General features: G+C 29.7%; 5 protein-coding genes across 5 annotated transcripts; 1 reads left to right on the top strand and 4 right to left on the bottom strand.

Annotated features, from left to right (window-relative positions):
- Positions 1–815: 815 nt before the first annotated feature.
- LOC123293565 lies at positions 816–3,780 on the bottom strand. The gene is made up of 3 exons (XM_044874431.1): positions 3,027–3,780; positions 2,622–2,894; positions 816–1,831 (listed from the first exon to the last, which is right to left on the bottom strand). Exons 1-3 carry the CDS (start codon positions 3,778–3,780, stop codon positions 825–827), a joined length of 2,034 nt encoding a protein of 677 aa, XP_044730366.1. The 3' UTR covers positions 816–824.
- A 3,418-nt stretch (positions 3,781–7,198) lies between these two features.
- On the top strand, positions 7,199–8,821 carry LOC123293558 (zinc finger protein 525-like). The gene is made up of 2 exons (XM_044874419.1): positions 7,199–8,307; positions 8,784–8,821. Exons 1-2 carry the CDS (start codon positions 7,224–7,226, stop codon positions 8,819–8,821), a joined length of 1,122 nt encoding a protein of 373 aa, XP_044730354.1. The 5' UTR covers positions 7,199–7,223.
- A 1,915-nt stretch (positions 8,822–10,736) lies between these two features.
- Positions 10,737–15,491, bottom strand: LOC123305982 (2-oxoglutarate dehydrogenase, mitochondrial-like). Its single transcript, XM_044887828.1, has 8 exons — positions 15,436–15,491; positions 15,027–15,282; positions 14,710–14,947; positions 13,481–14,057; positions 12,584–13,059; positions 11,567–12,259; positions 10,906–11,057; positions 10,737–10,843 (listed from the first exon to the last, which is right to left on the bottom strand). Exons 3-8 carry the CDS (start codon positions 14,809–14,811, stop codon positions 10,744–10,746), a joined length of 2,100 nt encoding a protein of 699 aa, XP_044743763.1. The 5' UTR covers positions 14,812–14,947; positions 15,027–15,282; positions 15,436–15,491; the 3' UTR covers positions 10,737–10,743.
- Positions 15,492–15,611: 120 nt separating this feature from the next.
- LOC123306003 lies at positions 15,612–16,880 on the bottom strand. Its single transcript, XM_044887864.1, has 2 exons — positions 16,767–16,880; positions 15,612–15,999 (listed from the first exon to the last, which is right to left on the bottom strand). The coding sequence occupies exons 1-2, from the start codon at positions 16,818–16,820 to the stop codon at positions 15,685–15,687; spliced, it is 369 nt and encodes a 122-aa protein (XP_044743799.1). The 5' UTR covers positions 16,821–16,880; the 3' UTR covers positions 15,612–15,684.
- Positions 16,881–17,239: 359 nt separating this feature from the next.
- On the bottom strand, positions 17,240–23,562 carry LOC123293546 (2-oxoglutarate dehydrogenase, mitochondrial-like). The gene is made up of 11 exons (XM_044874410.1): positions 23,521–23,562; positions 22,843–23,322; positions 22,444–22,495; positions 22,065–22,118; positions 21,320–21,578; positions 20,917–21,136; positions 20,115–20,673; positions 19,141–19,610; positions 18,145–18,858; positions 17,614–17,765; positions 17,240–17,339 (listed from the first exon to the last, which is right to left on the bottom strand). Exons 1-11 carry the CDS (start codon positions 23,560–23,562, stop codon positions 17,240–17,242), a joined length of 3,102 nt encoding a protein of 1,033 aa, XP_044730345.1.
- Between the last annotated feature and the right edge of the window lie 578 nt (positions 23,563–24,140).

The raw sequence follows: 24,140 nt of genomic DNA, 5'->3' as shown, positions 1-24,140 counted from the left end.
AATTTTGGTATAGGTGTTCATAGAATCACCTAATTAATCCATTTCCGGTTGTCCGTCCGTCTGTGGACACGATAACTCAAAAACGAAAAAAGATATCGATCTGAAATTTACAGCGTACTCAGGACGTAAAAAGTCAGGTCAAGTTCGTAAATGAGCATCATAGGTCAATTGGGTCTTGGGTCCGTAGGATTCATCTTGTAAACCGTTAGAGATAGAACAAAAGTTTAAATGTAAAAAATGTTCCTCTAAAAACAACTTTTGTTTGAAACATTTTTTCGTAAACATCACTGTTTACCCACGAGGGCGTTAATTAGGTGCAAATTTTATAGTATGTATTAATATAGGAATATCAAAGTGAATATCTTTTGTTATTTACGTGACGTCAAAAAAACAAACTATTGCGCATCAACACTTGCGCATTATATGAGAATATCAGTTAAATATGTCAGATATGTATGTATGTGAAATGTGACAGAGTTATCAACACTGCCTATACATGGTATTTCAACAATTAACTCAGTCAATTGTTTGTTTTCACTTGTTTGTCATAATATTAGTTCTTATTTTAATCGTTAGCGGATCTTGTACATGAAAAGTATTAATTTTATATGCGTTTCATCATCTTTGTTTTTAGTAAAAGTAAAACCATTTTACTTCGTGAAGTTAAAATGGCTGATTTTTAACAGATATTCAAATAGCCTATTTAACATGGAATCATTTATTCATTAAAATTTACATTAAATTACAACAATAGGTAACATTTAAAAACATTTACATTAAAGTTTGTAAATTTAATAACTGCTCATATTCGACGCAGTTTCACATTAATTAACACTTAATAATTCGTTATCGCAGTACATTTTTTTAAAAGTATCCAACTTTTTGACCATTTCCTTATGAATATCAGAAATTTGATGTTCGCAAGCTGATAAATCCAACTTCTGTAATTGACCAAAACCAGTTTGTATCCAAACATTTGTGGATTCAGGATCAGCAAATAATAAACATGGCCAACAAAATAATTTACATAATTTTATACTTCCAGTTAACCATTGATATTTCACATAATTAAATGTGTCAAAATTTTCAATAAACTGTTCCCCTTGCATTCCAGGTGTTAATTTACCATTTTTAATGATTTCGATTTGTGATTGTAATGTGCGATTACAAAATGGACGCCCTAATAATTCGTTTATTAAACAACGAGTGTTCGATAACGTTTGATATTTTGCGAGACAATGCTTGTGATTCATTGAGTTATCATGTTTTTTTAATGCGTCCGTTATTTTTAAATTATTTGATACTCCTTCACGACCCCATGTTGATTTTCCAAATAATAAACAATTCCAGCAAAATAATTTATTTAATATTTGGCTACCACAAAGCCATTCATATTTTTGATAACATTCTAGACGAACCAAATTTGCTGGTGTAGGCCTCCCATTTTTTATAATTGTCTTTTGTTCATCGTTTGTTCGACTTTCAAATTTATGTCGTAATAATTGTATAACTATACAATTCGAATCTTTGTATTTTTCTAAGAATGAGTTTTCTTCATCGTCATCGTTAACGGATTGATTTTTCGTTAAAGATCCGACGGTTATTTCAAATTTTGTTAAGAGCTCAATGTATTTAGATGTACATATTATATGTATATTAGATTTTGTATGTTTTTCAATACGATTTGGTAGATTTTTAGCATATGGTATACCTTCTTCACCCCAAAAATTTGTATCGTATGGTTCTTTCATTAACAAACAGTGCCAACAATAATATTTGAATGTTTGTATACTTGCTGTGAGCCAAGAATATTTATTGAAGAACGTGTCACCTATAATTTAGAAAAGTGATACTAATTATTTAAGGTATTTTTAACGATATAAGCACACGATATTTTAAAACAACAAAATATTGTTATCGGCATAGCAATTTGTATTAAAAAAATTAACTGCAATAAATCTGCCAACGCTACAACGAAAACTATCATACATTGCTCATCGATGCACACGATGGTCAAGTATCTCATGGTAGCGGAACACACAGTAAATTGAACAACTTTGCTGCTTGTAAAATTAACTTCTAGATATTCGCCAACAAGTAATTTTTGTCAATTACATCACATACAAAACTTTTGTTTGAAACATTTTTTCGGAAACATCACTGTTTACCCGTGAGGGCGCAAATTATGTTAGAACAAATATATACATGTATTGTATTGTATCAAATATGCATGTTTTGTATATATGTATGTGTTTGTTTATTACTATGTCCATTGAGGAAGTGAGAAAGAAGATACTGAATGAAGTGTTTAATAGGGGATAATCCTGATGTTGAGTTGGCCATATTACCCATAAAAATGTAAAACTAGACTTGATATCATGACAAAATTTGAAAGTGAAATTAAAATTGATTAAAAAACGAAGAAGCTATAAGCAATCAAAGATTGTATTCAAAGGTTGCGCCCATCTACTTTTAGCACAACAAGGTTTTATATGTGGATATTATCCTCTTTGTTTAAATTTTATCTTGCATACTAGTAAAGATTTTTCAAAACCAACTTCACTTTTCTATTCGCGAAGTGAGAATTCTTCATTTGAAACGAAAAAAAAAAGTATAATTACCTAATTTCGAAAATTGTGAAGTATCAGGCGTTGGACGTCCGTTTGCAAGTATTTGTTTTTGTAAATCTTCCGAAAAATTTACAAAATTATTTGTTACAATTTGTTGTATAATACATTCATATTTATTTAAATAATCTTGAACATTATTTGAATCAATAATATTCGGATTGATCGATACATTATCGATAAATGATTCGAAATCATCATCAGAATCACATTCTAAATGTTTTTCATGAATTTCTGTACTTAAAAAATTATCGATTGTTATATCATCTTCAATATTTTCATCAAATAAAGTATCATTTGAATTTTCATTCCAATTATATTTAAAATTTTCATACGTTTTATGAAATTCTTCATATTTCTTTTCAAGATCTTTATGTACATTCGATATTTCATGCCTACGAACCGATTTCTCAAATGCATCCATTTTATTAAATCCTATTGAGATCCATTCTTCATTTAATGATGGATCCGCGAATAATAAACACGACCAACAGTATAAACGATTTAATTTTTGACTTCCAGCCATCCATTTGTATTTTATGTAGTTCTCTGTTTGAAACCCTACTTTGGTATTCGTTTTTAAATCGTAGTTAAATAGTAACGGCATTGGTGGTGTAGGTCGACCATTATGATATATTTCTAATTGTTCTTTCATAGACCGATCTAAAAAGGGAGATCCTAAGATCTGATTGATAGTACATTTATGTACGCTTGTCTTTTTTATAATATTCGATTGTTTTGGAACTGGAATGTTGAACCTATCTTGGAATTTATGATATTCGATCATATGCTTATGATGGTTTTGCGACAAGGCATGTCGAGTGGCTGCCATCACTAATTGCCTCATATCACTGTATCCAACAGATGCCCATAAATATTTGCATTTATCTTTTTTACGATCCTCGAATAATAAACAATACCAACAGAATAGTTTATTTAACTTTATACTTCCTGTTAGCCATTCGTAACGAACGTAATGTCGATTGTTGAAATGTCGATTTGTATTATGATATTTTTTTGTTAAATTTGGCATTATCGGTGTGGGACGTCCGGTTTTGATTATTTCATCTTGTTCATCTTTTGGTCGATCTAAGAATGGTTTATTAATTAGTTGTTCGATTACACACAAATTCGTATTTTCTCTTGTCAACATTTTGAATATTTCAAAAACTTTTGAACTGTTTTACTTATTTTTCCAGTTGAAAATCAAATAGCTTTTTATTGTGGACATATTTACTCAATATTAATACAAAATTATTGAATTTTAAGATTATTTTGAATGTCAGCATATTTTAATAAACAAACGTCTGTCAGCGAAGTAATTTACAGGGGGCAACACCTGTATATATAAAATCGTAAATATACGAAATTCGCCAAAGCAGCATACTGTCTAGTAATAATGCGAAGTGTTCGTATGAAAATATGAATCAAGAGCTAAGACTCTATTCTTCAATCCTTTTATATACATTTTTACACCGTAAAGGCCACTTAAATTCTCGAAATTGCTCTAAGTAAAGGCCTTATTGCTCTAACTTTTTAGTTTGCTTGCCAGTGCCACTAACTTTTGATTTACTTGGAAAAATTTTATAGTATGTATTAATATTGGAATATCAGTTATGTGTGTGTATATTTAAAAGTGGGTATCTTTTTTTTATTTACGTGACCTCAAAAAACAAACGATTGTTATCAACACTGTCTATACATGGTATTTCAACAATTAACTCAGTCAATTGTTTTTTTTTCACTTGTTTTATGTGTGTGATAGGCTTAAATTCGTATGAATGGACCCAAAAAACTCTCTAGTGATGATTATGATTAAGACCATAAAAAAGTTATAAGATCTGAAGATCTAGAGGATTGTGAAGATCTGTAATCTAACTTCGTATTTTTGAGGGTTTTAAACATGAATTTCGTAATTGCAACCTAGTGGGTTCTCTTCCATAAGAACTTTTTAGAGGTGGCGTGTTCCATTAGGATTAATTGTTTGTAATAAAGAGTTTAAGAAACATTTTGATTTTCAGTCCAAATTTTTTACGTAGGAATACGAATTTTGTGCTATGAGGCTACGGAAATTATTGAAAATGCTGGGAGCTGTGGTTATTTATTATAAATTAATGAAAGGACTGTGGGCGATCATCGTTTCCAGTACTTTCAGTATTCGGAACGTATCCTAATTATTCAGCAAGTAGTAACATGTTTTGACACCAGATGTCATATGCTCACTTGCCTAAACCTTAGATCATATATTTTAAATAGATGAGCCCAACGTATACTAAGTATGTATATTTTGGCTTCACAGAGTAGATTAACAAAGACAAAAATTCAATATTCAAACAGCTGACGGAAAAACACGTAATAACGAAGGATGGTATTCAATGAGCATGACCGTATGACCGGAATCAGCTGCATCAATTATCTGTTTATATTTCACAATCACAACTGCACATAAAAATTTATTTTGTTTTAAGGTTTTAACATTCAAACGAGTAATATTGTTAGATATTTTTGTGTCAGTTCTATGAAAAAAAATTTTTTAAATGGTAAAATGGTAATTTGTACAAAATATACTGTTTTAACTTTATTTAAAAGTGGTATAATCTTATTTTAAATACGCGCCAAGATATTATGTTGTATATTAAGACATGCGTATTATAACCATGCTTCGGCAATTATTATCCTTGTCAATCTACTTTGAGACGTGGTTCTCACTCTGTTAACAATTCCAGCAGTAGTGTATTTTCAAAGGCCCAAATATTTGACGTTGATGGACATATCACAATAGTATTTTTAAAAATTTTTGTTTTTATGGAATTTTGGATTCCCTGGATTTAGAACTATCATATTTGAACAAAACACTAAAATCTATTAAAATGATCTTCATCCTGCATATATCCAATACACCTAAATATTTTGTACAATACAAAGAAAATGGCGAGTAGTTCATTTCATTTTGTAAATATTGACTTGTTTATCAAGCAAGAACAACTTGAAAACGAATTAAATACAGAACCTACTATTAAGAAGGAAATATTTGATGAAAATGATGCAATAGAGTATGTACCAATTAAAGAAGAAAAACTGGAAGAAAATGATGTTACGGTAGAACACAAATATGGACAAAAATTTGGACAGCAATTAAATACTGAATTAATTATTAAAGATGAAAAATTTGATGGAAATGTTTTAGAACATCCACGAACTGATAGTGAAGAAAAATCTTTTTCATGTGAAGTATGTGATAAAAAATTTATTCAGAAAAAACATTTAAATCAACACAAACGAACTCATATGGGAAAAAGAACTTTTTCATGTGAAGTGTGTGATAAAATATTTACACAACGGCCTAATTTAATTAGACATAAACGAATCCATACTGGGAAAAAACCATTTGTTTGTGAAGTTTGTGATAAATCATTTACACAGAAAAGCTATTTAATTACACATAAACGAACTCATACGGGAGAAAAACCATTTTCTTGTGAAATTTGTGACAAATCATTTACCCAAAAATACGTTTTAATTAAACATAATCGAATTCATACAGGTGAAAAACCTTTTTCATGTGAGTTTTGTGATAAATCATTCATTCAAAAAAACGATTTAATTAGACATAATCGAATCCATACAAGAGAAAAACCATTTTCATGTGAAGTGTGTGATAAAACATTTATTCAGAAACAACATTTAAACCAACACAAACAAACTCACACTGGAGAAAAACCGTTTTCATGTGAAGTGTGTGATAAAAATTTTGCTGCGAAAAGAAATCTACTTTCACATAAACTAACCCATACCGCACATTAGGGAATATTCATGAAATTTAAATTTGGTTCAAATATTTTTCTTCCGTAACTTTAATGACTGGACATTTCAACTAAACCATAAAACCAAATTCAGTGAGGACATTTAAAAATTTCTAAAACCGAAAGTCAAATTTTTATACGGACGTGACATCAAAGTACGGGCTTGTCAAATTTATTGACAGACTGTATGATATTAATTACTTAAATTTTATATGGTATTTCATTAAATTATACTATTCCACGGTTTTTTATTAGAAAACTTAATAATAACGAGTGTAAATTCTGTGTTGTAAATTCATTTTTTTGAAGTGTAAATTATACATTGAACTGTCACCAATTGACAGATCACGTACTTATACGTCATCAACAGAGAGCACCAAAAAACTGCGTTTAAATATCTCAAAATTATCATGTATTTTAAATATTTTTTGAAAACAGACATTAAAATTCAAATTGGAGAAAACGATCCGGAAACACACTATGTTACACGAAGGTTGGTTTGACGTCATTTAAAGTTGATAATAATGATATATTAATACGACTGTTGACACTGTTTTATTGTCATTGCTTGTCGAATTGACATCACAAATCACGTGTGCGGTGGAGCCAAAAAAATCTTTTTAAATTATTTCAAATATTGTGACTTTTTAACAATTTTGTTCATGGTGTTTTTATTGTTAAAAATGCGTAATTTTTGAGTTACAGGCTCTAGTCGACCTATATTTTCATAAAAAATTATCAAAAAGCATTTCTGTTTTTCATGAAAAAGGTCTATTATACTAATATAAAGAAAATGGCGAGTAATTCATTTCATTTCGTAAGTACTGGTTTATTTTTAAGTGAAGAGCAAATTAAAAAAAACAAATTAAATGAATTAAATACAGAGTTTATTATTAAAAAGGAAATGTTTGATGAAAGTAATGCATATGAATCAATTGAAGAACAATCTGCAATGGAACCCAAACAAATTAAAGAAGAAATATTGGACGAAACTAATGGTACAATAGAGCACGGAGGAATTCTTCTAAATGATCCGTTATTCAGGGACAAATATGAAAGTATTAAACTTGAAGAACAATTAAATACTGAATTAATTATTAAGGAGGAAATATTTGATGAAAATATTTTAGAATATCATAGGACTAAGAATGAAGAAAAATCTTTATCATGTGAAATTAATGATACAACATTTAATCGTGAGGAAAATTTAAATAAACGACCTCATATTGGTGAAAAACCTTTTTCATGTGAAATTTGTGATAAAACGTTTAGTCGAAAACATCATTTAACACAACACAAACAAATTCATATGGGAGAAAAACCTTTTTCGTGTGAAATGTGTGATAAAACATTTATTCAGAAACAACATTTAAACCAACACAAACGAACTCATACTGGAGAAAAACCATTTTCATGTGAAATTTGTAATCAAACATTTAATCATAAACAAAATTTAAATCAACACAAACGCACGCATACTGGAGAAAAACCTTTTTCATGTGAAATTTGTAATAAAGCATTTAATCAGAAACAAAATTTAAACAAACACAAACGCATTCATACTGGGGTGAAACCTTTTTCATGCGAGTTGTGTAATAAAACATTTATTCAAAAACATCATTTAAATCAGCACAAGCAAACTCATACTGGAGAAAAACCTTTTTCATGTGAAGTGTGTGATAAAACATTTACGCAGAAAAGCAATTTAGTTACGCATAAACAAATTCATATTGAAGAAGGGCCTTTTTCATGCGAAATTTGCGATAAAAAGTTTAATCTAAAACATCATTTAAATCAACACAAACGAATTCATATCGAAGAAAAACGTTTCTCATGTGAAGTATGTGATAAAATATTTATTCAGGAAGAACAATTAAATCAACACAAACGAACTCATACTGGAGAAAAACCATTTTCATGTGAAATTTGTAATCAATCATTTAAGTTTAAACAAAATTTAAATCAACACAAACGAACTCATACGGACGAAAAACCTTTTTCGTGTGAAATTTGTAATAAAACATTTAATCAGAAACAGAATTTAAACAAACACAAACGAATCCATACTGGGGTGAAACCTTTTTCATGCGAGTTGTGTAATAAAACATTTATTCAGAAACATCATTTAATTCAACACAAACAAACTCATACTAGAGTCAAAACCTTGTTCTTAAGAAGTGTGTGATAAAATTTTGAGCTGAAAAGCAATTTAGTTACAAACAAATTCATTTTGGAGAAAGAACTTAGTCAGACATAACATATAAAACGAAAGTAGCACTAACGAACTCCTCGTATTGAAGAAAAATCTTTTTAATATGAAGTTTTTTTTTGTTTATAAAACATTTTTTTTCAGAAACAACATTTAGATCAGCACAAACGAACTTATACTAGAGTTAAAACAAGAACCCTTCCTTGAGAAGTGTGTGATAAAAGATTTACTTAGTGACATAAACGAATCCACACTGGGAAAAACTATTATTATGTGAAGTTTTCATAAATTATTTACACGGAAAAGCTTTTTTAAATTACACTTAAACAAACTCATACGGGATAAAACTTTTTTCTTGCGAAATTTGTAATAAATAATTAACTCAAAAATAAAGATAAATAATTTTTATAAATTAACTCATACTAAAATGTAAAACTAGTTTCATTGTAGAAAGGGAATCTCTTAGAAGTGTTCTACAGAACGTCGCCCAATTATATAAAACATTTTCATTTATCTGTTAACGAGAAAATGAGTGATCTTTCGCTAATGAAAATTTGTTTTTTTTACTGTATAGTTCGTTTTTTGACAAGGTATTCTTGTTTTTTAATTATTTATTGTTATTTTATACATTTTAGTGATAAGTTTTATTTAAAAAATTTCATGCTACTAACTTTAACTTTAAATTTTTTGTGTAAAATTGATGCATACAATAATATAGTTTTTGAATGTGCTCATCAAGGATTTCAATTTGATACCCATATTGTTTGTAATGAGGGAAAATTTGTTTCTTCATATTTATAAATATGAAGATATTATACGCCATGCCGCGGTATTCAATTTTTTCAGGTATTTAGAAGATTTTGTGTAATCTTGAAGACTAGAAAAGAGAAGAGTTAACCCAGGATCTCAGGCAATGCAATGTATCTCACAACCATGCGTATTGGCTCTGCGGAAATCTCCGTTGTATCTTTCAACGGCTATGGTCGAAAAATATGATACGCTATGGTCGAAATCCAGAGTTAACTCTCCTGTTTTCTAGTCTTCTTGGGTTGAATAAAAAAACATACTCTGAAAACATTAAACTCATTTTACACTACTTTTTTTGATCAGTCGTGTAAAGAACTGTACTAACTATAAAAAGATTGAATTAGAAACCATTGATATATATACAGTGTGTCGCCAGATAGAGGTAACTATACTTGTAAAAATTTTCTTATTTTGCATTTTAAGAAAAAAAGTCATTTTTTATAAGAAGTTTTGCTTATTCTGAAAAATATGTAGGCATATTTAAAACTTCTAAATAATGTACAGGGTAGCCAAAAAATTGAGATCACTATTTTTCTTTTTGGTAAACTAGCCTTCCTTTTTATAAGTTGACAAAATGTTACTAAGAAAAGTTGTTCGAAATTAACAATTATGACTTTATACAAAATTTCAAGAAGATCTTTCCAACTTTGGCAATTCAATTCTTAGTGAATGTTTATCCGAGAAAATAAATTTTCTTTTTAATTTTCTAACTTAGTCCACAAAAAAATACACTCTGGAATAGCACATGTCAATTGATTTATTATTATTTTCTTTATTACTTTTCTTTGTAATTACAACTTTTGTTCAAATAAAAAATGATGCTACAATTAAAGTATACGAATCTTCTTGATATTTTGTATAGATTCATAATTGTTAATTGCGAGTAACTCTGCTTAGTAACATTTTGTCAACTTATAAAAAGGAAGGCTAGTTTACCAAAAAGAAAAATAGTGATTTCAATTTTTTGGATACCCTGTACATTATTTAGAAGTTTTAAGTATGCCTATATACTTTTCAGAATAAGCAAAACTTCTTATAATGAATGACTTTTCTTCATAAAATGCAAAATAAGAAAATTTACAAGTATAGTTACCTCTATCCGGGGACACACTATATATACATTATGCATTGACCTATTCAAATTAACTTCCAAGTGCACCAAAAGATATAAATGTCTATATAAAACAACAGGTAAAACCTTTTTTTATTAAAAATTGTTTTGTACAAATAAATACAACCAATGAAGCATCGGTTTTTTGCCAATAAAATACAATTATTAGATCTAGACATTTTTCTTTTAAATCATTATAGCATTTCTCATCATTTCTTCTAGTTCACGTATGTGTTTCGGTCGAAATCCAGTTGCCGCAGCTGAACTCGTTCTTCTGCCAATATATCTAAAATTTGATATTTTGGTAATTTACATTTTACAATCTAATTTTAGTTTTTATTTATTTACTCTATGTTTTTAAGTCCAATTGCTGCAAATCGTGGTCTAACATATATCCAAGGTCCACTGTTTTTATGTTCCTCTTGAAGCCAACAAACACTCTTTAAATTTTTGTATTTTAAATATTCTGCTTTTACTAAATCAAATGGGAATGGTGATAACTAGGAATTACAAAAAATAAATTAGTGCAAAATTTGTATCTGATGTCCAATTGAACTTAGCTTTAGCGCGTTTATTCTTTTTGATGCCTTTATTAGCGAAAATCATCTATCTATCTGTGATCTTTTCAAAATTATTCTGAAATGTTTTAGAACATTAAAGAACTAATGGTGAAAAAAACAGTTTTTTAATTTTGAATTTAAATAAACACAAACGAACTCATTTGGAAAAAGAGCTTTTTCAAGTGAAGTGTGTGATAAAATATTTACTCAACATCCTAATTTAATTAGACATTTACAAAAGCTTTTTCTTTTGAAATTTGTGACAAATAATTTACTTAAAAATACGTTTTAATTAAACGTAAGCGAATTCATACTGGGTTCAGTTAGGTCAGTATTTTGTAATTGCATAATTTTGGCGCCTCAAGCAAATGTCGGTCGTTTGATTATCAGACCCAACCTCTGTTAAGCATGCCTAACCATACACACAATGAAATTTAGGGAGAACGAACCTGTTCAATTCGGCAAATTGCAATATCATCGTTCAATTTCTTTTTTCCACGTTCTTCCATAATATCGTAATAAACTCGCCCACTACAGAACAGTAATTTTGATATTTTATCTTGATTTGGATTAAAATCCGGTATGACTCTTTGAAATTGTGTATTTTCAGTCATTTCCTCGAAACTACTTTTACAAGCTGGATGTTTTAGCAACGATTTTGGTGTAAATAAAATAAGCGGTTTACGAAATTCTAACTTAATTTGTCTTCTTAAAATATGAAAATAATTTGCTGGTGTGGAACAGTTTGCAACAATCCAATTACATTTCTTTAATTGATTCATTTCGAAAAATGCATTCATTTCTGGGAATACATTTGGTTCATCATTACACCCAAGTAAAAATCGTTCAGGTCTTGCATTTGAATACTCAGAGCCTTGACCTTCCATACCATGTGGTAACAATAACACTATACCTGATTGTCGAACCCATTTTTCTTGGCCACCACTAATAAATTGATCTATGATAACTTGAGCATTATTTACAAAATCACCAAATTGTGCTTCCCACATAACAAGGGCATTAGGACTATATGTACTGTATCCCAATTCAAATCCCAACACACCATTTTGACCAGTTGGGCTGTTGCAAACTGTATAAAGTGCTTGAGAAGGGTATAAATGATTCAATGGTTCATAGGTGACCTGAAATAAAATATATTTTATCGCTCATTTTTCTGCAATAATACATGCTGTCTACGATTAAGTGGTACGAAAATCTTAATGCAGTGAACTTTTACTCTTAAAAAAAAAGTTTATAAAATAAGGCCAGATCACGACAAGAAATTGTTATTAGATGTTAAACAATTTCATGACGTTCAATCCTACAGAAAAGCTTCGTCTCTTTTCTTTTATCCTTCCCTCTGTACTATACTTCTTCTCTAGTGGATTCTTTGAATATTTAGTTACTTTGAATATTAAAATGGCCTAGATCTGGATCAAATTAATTGTATAACTATTTGTACCCACCTTGTCTTTAGTCTGGTGATGTAATACATGATGCCTTTGATCAAAAACACCGCGCTGTGCATCTTGACCAGAAAGTCGCACATGAATATTTTCTTTTAACAACGAACCAATTGCTATGGCTTCAGCTAAAGCCCAATCTACAGACTTATCCTCAAGTAATTTTACTCTTTTGTTTAAAATATTAGTTATTCCTATATGAAAGTCAAAGTTTGATTCTGTTGGGCGGGATGCAAAAACAGTACCTATATGATTGATCACATCAGCACTTATGCCCGTTTTTGGCGGTTCACCATTTGTAGGAACACCGAAAGTTGGCCAATTAATTTCAACCCAATTTTCTGGATGAATTTCTGTTTGTGCTTTACCTTTCTCATATTCTGCTTCCAACATTTTAAGAAAATCTTCTTCATACTTTAATTGTTCTTCTTTTGTTGTTAGATCGTTTTTAAGACATTCCCGATAATACTTTTCTAAAACTAAAAGGTAAAATTTTGTTTTAAAAGTGCAAAGAAAAATTTATTTAATTGAAATAAAATAGCAGCAACAATAGAGTTCAAATTCTAGTACGTATCGACTTAGGACTAGAGTAATTATGGATTTTGGTATTACTCTATGGAAGTAGTCATGATCTTGCAAGTTTAAAGGTGTATTTTCAAGCTGATGCTTGACGCTGAGTTTGAGCGTCAAGTTAGGTCACGTGGTAAGTTTAGGCCGTCCTGCCATCCAGAAATAAACTTAGAAGCGTCGAAGCGAAGAACGTATCAACTATCTAATAGATAAAAATACGCTCAAAGCCAGCATCAACTATCATCATGAGGTTACATCCTTACAATAGCAAGACCAAGATTGATTTTGTCCATCGCTCCTATTAATACAAATAAGACCAGGTGAACTTACTTGTAGGGGATGCTTTAATTTTTGTATACATTAATGGTTGCGTAAACATGGGCTCATCAGCTTCATTATGACCATGTCGACGATAACCAATTATATCAAGTACAACATCATGATCAAGAAAATTCATTCGACATTCTGTTAATAATTTGGATGCTTGTAAAACAGCCTCAACATTATCACCATTTACATGAATTATCGGTGAATTGGAAACTTTTGCAACATCCGTGCAATAAGCAGATGAACGGTGGAATCGTGGATCAGTTGTAAAACCAATCTGATTATTAAAAATAATATGCACAGTTCCGTATACTTTGTAATGAGGTACTTTTGCTAAATGTATTGTTTCAAAACATATTCCTTGGCCAGAGAAAGATGCATCACCATGAATTAATATAGGCAGTACCTTTTTTTTATCTTTCGTGTGTACCAATTCTGCTTTTACTCTCCCAAGAACGATCGGATTGACTGCTTCTAAATGTGATGCATTTGCTACAACTGTTACACGTACTTTTTTGTTTGCTGTTTTACTAAAAAATGTGCCAGTGGTTCCTAAATGATATTTTACGTCACCTGCACCCTGGAAATTAGTCAACACAGTATCAGACATTCTTATTATTATCAGTCGAAGGTAATTTTTAAATTTGGATATTTATGAAATGAGTTGCGGTTGTCTAACAATTTTGCTGGTTATTTGAGTTATCAAATAAATTTGAGTCTTGAAGTTTGATCGAATTTATGATGGAAAATTTCGGAATTAGTTTTTTTTATTTTTTACAATTTCTAAATAGGCCTGTTTTTAACCCGAGGTTTCTATTCTGACGTAACCCACATCAATTGTTTGAATTCCTTTAAAACACATTTTTAGCCTGTAACTCGATAATTCTCATTTGCTTACTTCAAAAAAAAAACTTTATTCGTAAATTGGGTCTGGATTCAAATTGAACTTAAAGATGCTAATCTACGCCATTTATCAAGTAATTTCGTTTTATATTGATTTGCGATCAAATTTAAAATGTGAATAAAAATTTACGGCATAGACTATAAATGTTTTTTGAAAGAATCCCAACAATTGATGTGTGTTGCGTCAAGATCATAGTCCCGGTATAAAAGTGATGCAATTTTTATTAATTAAAGTTTTATAATGTATATACATGCAACAAAGTCAATTTGGGAAACACAAAGTACTTTTACTAATGACAAATTGAAATTCAAACTTAAGTATACGTTACATAATCTTCAGGCGGTTCTATATCCTGAAATAGCGAAATTATTTCAAACAATGGTGTTCTAGCAACATTGGCTAAAACATTAAGTCGTCCACGATGGGCCATTCCAATGACAAAATGCTCAACGCCCAATGTTGCTGCCGTGTCAATTATATGTGATAATGTTACAATACCAGTTTCTAGCCCTTCTATACCAAAACGTTTTTCACTTGGCCACTTTTTTGCAAAAAAATCTTCAAGTCTTAGCAAGAAATTAAAACAATTAATAACTCGAAGAGTAAAGGAGTTACATTTTATTAAGATATATAAATGTGTCATACTTAGTAGCTTTTGTTATACGCTTAAGTGCTATTTGTTTCTCCAATTTAGTAACTTTTTCACCGGGTGTTTCTAATCTTTCTTTTATCCATTCAACACAAACTAAATTAGCAATATATACATATTCAATTCCAAGTGGACCACAATAAATATTTTCTAAACGTTTAAATATTTCTTGCAACGTTAATGAATCCGTATCACCTCCAATAAATGTCGTAGGTGGTAATTTAAATTCACGTTTATCATTTGCAAATTGTGCTTGAAAGAGTAAATACAAATTATTACGAATTTTCTTAAAAAAAGGTATTTCTGCCTATATACGACATAGTTGGACTAAGATTTTAAAATTCAATCAATCAGTACCAAAAATCGTAATTAAATTGTGTTAAATTATATTTTTTTAAAGCTTACTTTTTATTTGGTTAAATCGAATTTGTATTAATTTACTAACAGTTTCAATTTTATCACCTTCAGTATCTAAAGGATTCGAAATTTCCAGTGGATCTAATTTCGCAAAATAATGACCTCTGGCCTGTAAGAAAATACTATCAGCATAATTATTATTGTTTAAGAATTATCCGAACGCTTTTAGCAAATTATAATCATTTTGTCCTTACGCTTTTAATTAAAATCACGAAGGTATCTACATAGAGTTTACTTCTACTCTGTCACCATTAACTGGTGATTTAGATGTACAGTGTACTTCTTCGGTATGTAAAAGATCATCGGTTCGATTCTTATCCAAATGTGTGTAGGTCTTTGAACTAGGATATTTGGGCTAAAAGCACTCGGGAGTAAAAAAAGTTTTTTAAATTGATATACTTGAAAATTATGAATTAAATGGCATAAAGTTAAATGATTTGCTGTTTGTTGATCCGACGTGGAAAGTATGGGTATCCAGTCATTATCCTCAAAGAAATCAAACTTAGCATACGGTTGTTGGTTTAAATATCGCACCATGTATTTAATCCATTCCTGTGAAGAACATAAATTTTTTTTAACAGTTTTGTTGATGGATTTTGTCATAATCGGAGAAATCAACATTGAATAAAGAGAAGCTAACTGAAATATACTATGCAATTCTTTAGTTTCTATACTTTCGGTGGCCTAAGAGTCCCATCTTTTTATAATATATTTATAAAAAAGTTGTTTAATGGACTCTGTACTTTTTTGTCTATCTCTTATGTTGAGTTGATACTAACGCGATGTGCGACAAGTTGACATCTTGTTATAGAAAAATACTTTTAGTATCCCCAATTTTAAATTCACAACGTTTCATCCATAGACAAAGAAAATGAACTGAACGTTCCCTATTCAGCTGTGAAGTATATACGGAGACGGGTAGCAATGCTTTTTCTAGAGAGTGGTCAATTTCTGGAGGGTATTGTTTAGTTCATTTTGTACGTCTACGGGGTCATCATGTATAATATTAAATATGATTAATAAAACTATTAACTTTGATTTTTGTACAATGAAAACTGTTTTTGGAACCGAAAATAAAATATCATTTTGTGATACAATTCTCTTGTCCAAAAAATGTTAAGGGTGCATTCACACTACCAGATGTTAACGACCTAATCGTGGGCCTATATTAGATCGACAAGACAACATGCTTTATTTTTCAATCAAACGGCCAATGGCCATCATAATTGGCATCTCGTCAAAATGCAGATTACCCTTATATCGTGTAAATCTTGAACAATAGGAAATATTATATAGGTAGTTAAAAATATTAGACAAACCTTGTGCGAAATACAACCGGAAGTTTTTTTAATTAATTGTAAATAACGTGACATATTGGCAGTTTAAATATTAATTTGTTTATTTTATGTATAATTTTTTTTACTGCATTTTACCCGAACAAATAGTACAAAAACGAATGACCATTAACAATAAATATTTTGGATAGTACATGAGTTCCTTGGCAACAATGTTAAAATGTACTCACAAACTAAATAGTTGGCTTTAAAAATTGAGATTAAAATGTATCATAAATTTATAGTACCGGAGCTGTGTTAGAGAAATGGTCATGCGTGTTTCCGCCGGACATTATATGTGTTAGATTTACACTAGAGGCTAGTGTCAAGATCAGCAAGATATTTCTTTATGCATTGTCCTCGAGATTTTCGTAAAAGAAATAAAATAAATTTTTTAGAATGTTTTATTGATGTTAAAAAAACAAATTCAATTATTTAAACAATGACAATAAAATTCTTTAAATTTTCATAGCTTCTATTAAAAATGCGTTACGTTGAGCTATAAATCGGGATTCATATGCATCAGCGGGTACTGCACATGTTAACCGTCCAATATACCTTAAAAAATTTCAAATAAAATTTGAAAAAATGAGTTATCGTGAGACACACCGTTGGAACGAAGTTCCTTTCACAAGGATATTACTATATTCTGTCTGTTTTTCGAACGTACGTATGTATATTACTACTTCTTCTTATAGGTAAGTAAAAACACTTAAACTCACATGTAAGGACCTGCACTGCAGTAATATACACAGGCATGTATATTACAAACGAAACCTTAGAGAGTTACGTGCTATAAGGAACTTCGTTCCAAAAATGTATAAATGCATACTGTAAGTTTTCAACTCCAAGATAATGAAGACGAGGTTCAATAAAGTACCATGGACCATGATTTCTATGCTCTTCTTGGGCCCATGCAATTTGTTTTACATTTTTGTACTTTTCTAATTCTATTTTTACTAAATCATACGGAAACGGTGCTAGCTATTTTAATAAAATAACAACAATATTTCGTTAAACATATTAATAAATAGGCATATTAAACTTAAGTTACAGAAACATCTCAAATTGCTTGATCAATAACTTTGGCTACTTAGGCTTATTTAAGATGCGTCATTTTAATCGATAAATTCAAAAATGTTTTAAAATACACAAGCTATACAAATCTGGCTTAGACAAAATTATTGAGTTTGAAGGGAGACATCTTATTCTGTTTAAATTAGGAAATTTTTTCTCATAAAAAAACCTAAAATTTTTTATTCGAAACAATTTTCGAAAATGGCGATATCCTTTGAAAGTGTTCGCGAATAATTGGTGAGTTTAATTTTATCGATCTATAAAAATAATATTCATTATATCTAACCTGTTCAATGCGAACAATTGAAATTTGTTCATTTAAATTCCTCATTTCTCGTTCTTCCATTAAATCATAATAAACGGAACCCGAACAAAATATTAATTTTACAACATTATCGAACTGATCTTTGCTAGCCGATTCATCAAATTCTGATATAATACGTTTAAATTCTGTTGGATAAATTATATCCTCAAATGAACTCCTGAATAAAGAATTATTTATCATACTTTTAGGTGTACATAAAATGAGTGGTTTACGAAATGGTAATAGAATTTGACGTCGCAAAATATGAAAATAATTAGCAGGTGTTGTACAATTTGCAACAATAATATTGCAATGATACAATTGTTTCATATTAAAATTGACATCAGAAGTCTCGGTTGGTAGCAATTCAGGATCATCATTACAAAGACATAAAAAGCGTTCGGGTCTGGCATTTGAACGTTCTGCGCCTTCCCCTTCCATTCCATGCGGTAATAATAGAACGAGTCCACTTTGACGTCTCCATTTTGCTTCTCCTGACGCAATATAATTATCTATAACGGTTTGAGCAAGATTTACTTGATCACCATATGTAGCTTCCCATACAACAAGAAGTTTTGGAGATATTGTAGATAATCCTACCTCATATGCCAATGTACCATTTACAGCATCTGGACTGTTAATTATTAAATATTCCGCTTGATCGGGATATATGTTAGACAATGGGTGATATTCTACCTAAATTATACATACATTTTTTAATAACTTTGATTTTTATTTCATAGACTTATAGTTTCCAAACAAAAATTTTGGAAATGTCAGTATTGAGTATGCTAAATTTGGATGTAAAAAAGGGAATAAGAGCGGTTTAATATCTCAGGCGAAGCGCCGAAATGAATAATAAATAAATAATATAGGTTTTGGGATACAGGAATAATTTTTACACAAATAAAAATTCGTTTGTGTAAGGTGACAATTTTTGGGCTGATATATAAAAATAACCAATATGTTGTAACAAACCTTATCTTTAGTCTGATGGTAAAGTATATGATGTCTTTGATTAAATGTCCCAATTGCAACCTGACTGCCAGATAATCTTACAGGAATTCCCATTTTAAGTAACGAACCAAAAGCTATACCCTCAGCTAATACCCAATCTATTAAACGTTCTTTTATCAGTTCTTTTCTTTTTTGAAGGACACGCACAACCTGTGGATGTAAATCATATTTTAATGGCAATTCGGAAAGTTTTTTCCCCGTATGATAAATCGTTTGTTCATGAATTCCTGTTGCATCGCAATGAAATAGATTTGTCCCTTGAAAGAAACTTTTCCATGGAGAGTCTATCCAATGTTCCGCATCAGGTTTCTCTTCTCCACTTTTCGCAAATTCTTCTTTTAATCGTCGGTCGTAATCGTCTTTAAACATTTTGTATTCTGATTCCGTTACTATTTTCTCATTTTTTAGCTGAGCGTAAAATTTATCCATTACTATATCAGAAATAATTTACGATGAAATATTTTTACTATTAGAGGGAATTCACAGTGATGGAAAAAAGTTCGGCAACCCTCAAATTACTTTCAAACAGTTCAAGAAAAGAGCTGAAATTTTTATGAATTTAAGATAATTCAAATGAGTCCTCGACCTTTTCTCATATTCAAGAAATCATCAACTATGTCGACATACGAAATCGAATACGAAAATGAAAGAGAATATATTATTTGCTTTGCCAAATCTCAGATACACATCATTGGGACACATTGCATGGATGGCAGAATAACTGGTTTCAAATTTAATCTGTAGAGCCCAAATGGAAGGTACTAGAGAGATAAATTGCAAACAGACCCAAGAAAGATGAAAATCTTTGCATGAAAGACCAGTAATCGACATATCAAGAGGGACAACGCAGGCCAATACTGAGTTGTATTGCCAAAAAAGGTGTAAATTTTCATAATCAAAGTTTATCAAATCCATCTTGCCTCTTCGTGTCTTACCTGGCTCCATTTGATTAATTTTTGAATACATAATCGGTTCAACAAATTGAAGATTTCCCATATCACGAATGTATCCAACAACATCTAAAATAACATCAGCTTGAAATCGTTGACGTATTTCGGCACATAATTTGGCTGCATAAAGTACACTTTCGATATCATCTCCATTAACGTGGAAAACAGGTGCTTCGTTTACGAAAGAAACTGCCGTAGGATATATTGTGGATCGGGTACTTGATGAATGTGTAGATGTAGTCATATAATCATTTAATACCACATGAATCGTTCCGAACGGTGTATATAATGGTAATTGATCAAATCGCACTGTTTCAAAACAAACACCTTGACCAGAAAATGCCGAGTCTTCATGAATAACTATTGGCAAAACACTTTTGCCTTTTAAATCATTTTTCTGAGATATTAACGCTTTGGCTTTGCCCATTAAAATTGGACCAGCATATTCGACATGGCTTGAACTAGGACTTATTGATAAACGGATATGCTTTTCTGATGTTAAATTTAAAAACTGATTAGAAGTTCCCATTGTCAGGTTACCTTTCTAAATTATATAAATTAGTTATAATTAATTGATTAAAATTATCTCATTTAAATTATCATATTTGCAACACTAATTTTGTAACATTTGAATTTTTCGTTTTTAAATAAATAGATATCACAGATTTTTTTAACTCCCGAATGGGGAGTGTTCTTAGCTATCCTTGGAAACCGATCTGCGTTTTCAATGTAGATCGTTTTACGTACTAATTGAATAAATAAAATAAGGGAAATATGCATTACTTACGGGATCACCATATAAAGCAAAAATTCGACGTAATGGTATTTTTAGGATGTTAGCAATTACATTTAAACGACCTTGATGTTCCATACCAATTAGAACTTGAGTCACTCCCATGGAAGAAGCTGTATCTATGATTTGACCTAATGCTGGAATAACACTTTCCAATCCATTGAAACCATATGAAACTTCGTTTGGCCAATTTTTTGCCACAAATTTATCAAATCTAGTTATCAATCAAAATATATAAATATTATTTTAGATGTAATCGGAAACTTAAAAGTATCTGAACTTCTTACTGAACAGACACCTTAAAATTTTAGTAAAATGTGTGAGAAATTTTATTAGTGAATATAAATGAAGTTTTAGATTTTTTAATGCTCATAACTCTTTTAAAAATATTTATTACCCTGTGGTATTTATTAAACGTTTTAATGCAATCAGCTTTTCCAACGGGGTTACATTTTCATATAGCGTAGGATATTCAACTTTTTTCTGAATCCACTTCTTTATAAAAATGCGATTATTTTGTCTAGTTTGTATACCCATACTACTCGTATAAACTTTTTCAAGGCGCTTAACTATTTCTTTAAACGGTAGTGTAATATTTTGTCCACCAATATTCGTTATAGATGATAAATAACATTCCTTATCCGCATGAATTTTTTCTAGTGTAAAATAAAAATTTATGTACCAAACAAATTAAATAGATAAATAAAATTAAAAAAAGCTTTATCAAATTATTTTTAACTATATATCTGTAACAAATTTTCTTTATAACACACCAAAATCAAGAAAGAAATTCCTGTGGAAGCGTAGAGCCAATAAATTTTGGTAAAGAAGATTATTGATTGATTGACAACCAATCTTTTTCTCAGTTAAATTTCTCTGTTAGACTATAATAATTTATTTATCAGACCTTTGTTATTTTGAATTTAAACCATTTCAATTAATCCAAATATGATTGAAATGATACAATTGCGCAAAAGGCCTTTTAGTGTTAAAATAAATAAAAAATTTATCGGATCCTTCCTATTTGAATCACATTCAGCTTAAAGAACCTTCACTTGTTGCCCTAACCATAAACAGGCAAAGATATCAAATTCTATTTGAGCGAAAAGTTAAAAAAATTAGTGATTTTTGAAATTGTTTACCTTTTAAAGTTTCAAGTGTGTGTTCTATAGCCATTCGATATTTCATAAGTACATCTGTTGAAATTAAATAATAATTTTATTGAATTGTATGATACAGACAAAAATAAGACTAGGTTTAAGCAGAGTGACTAAAATTTTTTTCCGAAAGCGGCAAATTGGCAAAATAATCAACTTATTATGTGCCACAGCTTTACTAAATGCCTTGACATTTTACTAAATGGTAAGTTTTGTCTGGTGCCTTAAACTAAAATTATAAAAGGCAAGATTTTTTACAGTCGTAGTGCTGCGTAATTATGAAGTTCCTAAAAATTCGTTTCATGTTTTTTAATGCCAAAACTGAAAATATAACAGAATTTAAAAAAACTTTAATTTTGATTACCATTGCGTGTATATTCTAATGGGTCAGTTTTAGCCAAAAAGTGACCATAATTCTGCAAAAAAAATTGTAATTAATGTTTAACAAATCACATAAAATGGATGATATGTTTAAATAGCAGAGTGGGTATAAATGCTACCGTCGTTGATAAAACATGACCGTACCACCTTTGAAAATTAAAACCGTTTGTAAAACATTACCTTTAAGGTGTAGTTATTAGCAATACGGATGAATGGACGCAAAATTTTAAAAACAAATATTCAAAAACAAGTAGTAATTAACAAAACAAAAGACATTAAATGTAAGTAAACAAATGACTTGGATCGATAACGTTTAACTACTTGCCTAGCCTAGTCATTTTAATTTAGTCAGAGATGTATCCGAAAAACAGTTTTAACTTACTTGATATTTTCTGCACAATAAAAATAGCCATGTATCTTCACTACAGTCGGTCAAAGTAGTTAAATCTTGTTTAAATGTTATTTTATTAGTTAAGTCGTATTTTTTTGATTCTATTACTTCGATGGTTGGAAAATTAAAAACATCCGTTCTTTTACAATCCTCGGCTGGTGCTTCTGGTTCTTTGGTGGTATGACCATAATAATTTGAAATTTTATTAATATCTGATGAATCTGATGTAAAAGATTGTGTATGGGTGAGTTTTTTAGGAATTTTCGGTGTTTCAGCAACTTTTATTATATCGGCAATTTTTTTTGTATCAGTGCTTTGTTGTGTATCGGCAATCTTTTGTGAATCAGTAATTTGTTTTGTATCAGTAACTGCTTTTTGTACTTCTGTTGGAATTTTTTTAATTGTTTTTATTAACTGTTTTGTACTTTCAAAATCAGAAAAAAGAATATTTCTAAAATACATATCCCACGTCTAAAAATAATTTAGCAAACTATTTATTCAAACTTAATAAGGATACCAAGATTAATTCAAATTGGCCACAATAATAAAGTTCAAAATTGATTTTCCAGTATAACTTATTATATTATTCCCTGATGTTTCCCACATTGATGTTTAACGTCATTCAAAGGTAGAATTTTTGGCCACCTTTTAAATTAAACGCATACTGACCTCGTGAACATTTTTTGGATCTGCTGTCCATAATTTATGCATATTTTGGATATAGTCATTATCAGGTATCTGTTATTAAGCAAAAATATTTAAATTTTAAATCTCCATAATACAAAAGCCTATCCATGTAAGAGAAAAATAGATAAAAATAATAAATTTTTAACAAATTTTTGCAAAATATTTCTATATACCCTGAACGATCTCACATTATATTAAAAATAAAATGTGGAAAAATTCGATTAAAAAATATTTAAGCTAATTAGATTATTATTTTTCTTCTTACATGAGCCCTTGTACTCAAATGATAGAATTTTTAACCTTACTAGAAAATTTCCTGTACAAAAACAAATTATTCGAAAAATTTCTATAAATTATTTTTAACATTTTCAATTAAACATCCTGTTTTCTCTTTTTATAAAATAACCCGAAATTATAATTATATTTGCTAAAAAAATACAAATTAAAATATTAATAAATAAACATTGATTTATTAATTAATGACTTTTAAATCTGTATAGAATCCCAGATAATCGGTTGCCAAAGTAATGAGTAATAATTGGTCTTAATTGGTCCAGACTCCAGTGTCATCAAACAATTAAAAGCCTGGAAATATTTGAAAT

Source organism: Chrysoperla carnea, chromosome 1 (assembly GCF_905475395.1).
Source record: "Chrysoperla carnea chromosome 1, inChrCarn1.1, whole genome shotgun sequence".
In the NCBI taxonomy this organism is placed as follows: domain Eukaryota; kingdom Metazoa; phylum Arthropoda; class Insecta; order Neuroptera; family Chrysopidae; genus Chrysoperla; species Chrysoperla carnea.
This window is presented reverse-complemented; position numbering and strand designations above follow the sequence as displayed.

What these genes read in the sequence shown, in the direction of transcription:
- LOC123293565 (XM_044874431.1), bottom strand. Translation starts at nt 3,780, where the DNA reads ATGTTGACAAGAGAAAATACGAATTTGTGTGTAATCGAACAACTAATT. An exon ending in TGCATTTGAGAAATCGGTTC is followed by an intron (nt 2,895 to 3,026) that starts GTAGGCATGAAA and finishes AAAATATTGAAG; the next exon opens with ATGATATAACAATCGATAAT. An exon ending in TTCACAATTTTCGAAATTAG is followed by an intron (nt 1,832 to 2,621) that starts GTAATTATACTT and finishes TCTAAATTATAG; the next exon opens with GTGACACGTTCTTCAATAAA.
- LOC123293558 (XM_044874419.1), top strand. Translation starts at nt 7,224, where the DNA reads ATGGCGAGTAATTCATTTCATTTCGTAAGTACTGGTTTATTTTTAAGT. An exon ending in TATTCAGGAAGAACAATTAA is followed by an intron (nt 8,308 to 8,783) that starts ATCAACACAAAC and finishes ATTTTTTTTCAG; the next exon opens with AAACAACATTTAGATCAGCA.
- LOC123305982 (XM_044887828.1), bottom strand. Translation starts at nt 14,811, where the DNA reads ATGGCCCATCGTGGACGACTTAATGTTTTAGCCAATGTTGCTAGAACA. An exon ending in TAGAACCGCCTGAAGATTAT is followed by an intron (nt 14,058 to 14,709) that starts GTAACGTATACT and finishes ACTAATTTCCAG; the next exon opens with GGTGCAGGTGACGTAAAATA. An exon ending in ATCACCAGACTAAAGACAAG is followed by an intron (nt 12,260 to 12,583) that starts GTGGGTACAAAT and finishes ATTTTATTTCAG; the next exon opens with GTCACCTATGAACCATTGAA.
- LOC123306003 (XM_044887864.1), bottom strand. Translation starts at nt 16,820, where the DNA reads ATGTCACGTTATTTACAATTAATTAAAAAAACTTCCGGTTGTATTTCG. An exon ending in CCGGTTGTATTTCGCACAAG is followed by an intron (nt 16,000 to 16,766) that starts GTTTGTCTAATA and finishes TGTTCTTCACAG; the next exon opens with GAATGGATTAAATACATGGT.
- LOC123293546 (XM_044874410.1), bottom strand. Translation starts at nt 23,562, where the DNA reads ATGCATAAATTATGGACAGCAGATCCAAAAAATGTTCACGAG. An exon ending in CACACTTGAAACTTTAAAAG is followed by an intron (nt 21,579 to 22,064) that starts GTAAACAATTTC and finishes ATTTTACACTAG; the next exon opens with AAAAAATTCATGCGGATAAG. An exon ending in CAATTGTTCGCATTGAACAG is followed by an intron (nt 17,766 to 18,144) that starts GTTAGATATAAT and finishes TTATTAAAATAG; the next exon opens with CTAGCACCGTTTCCGTATGA.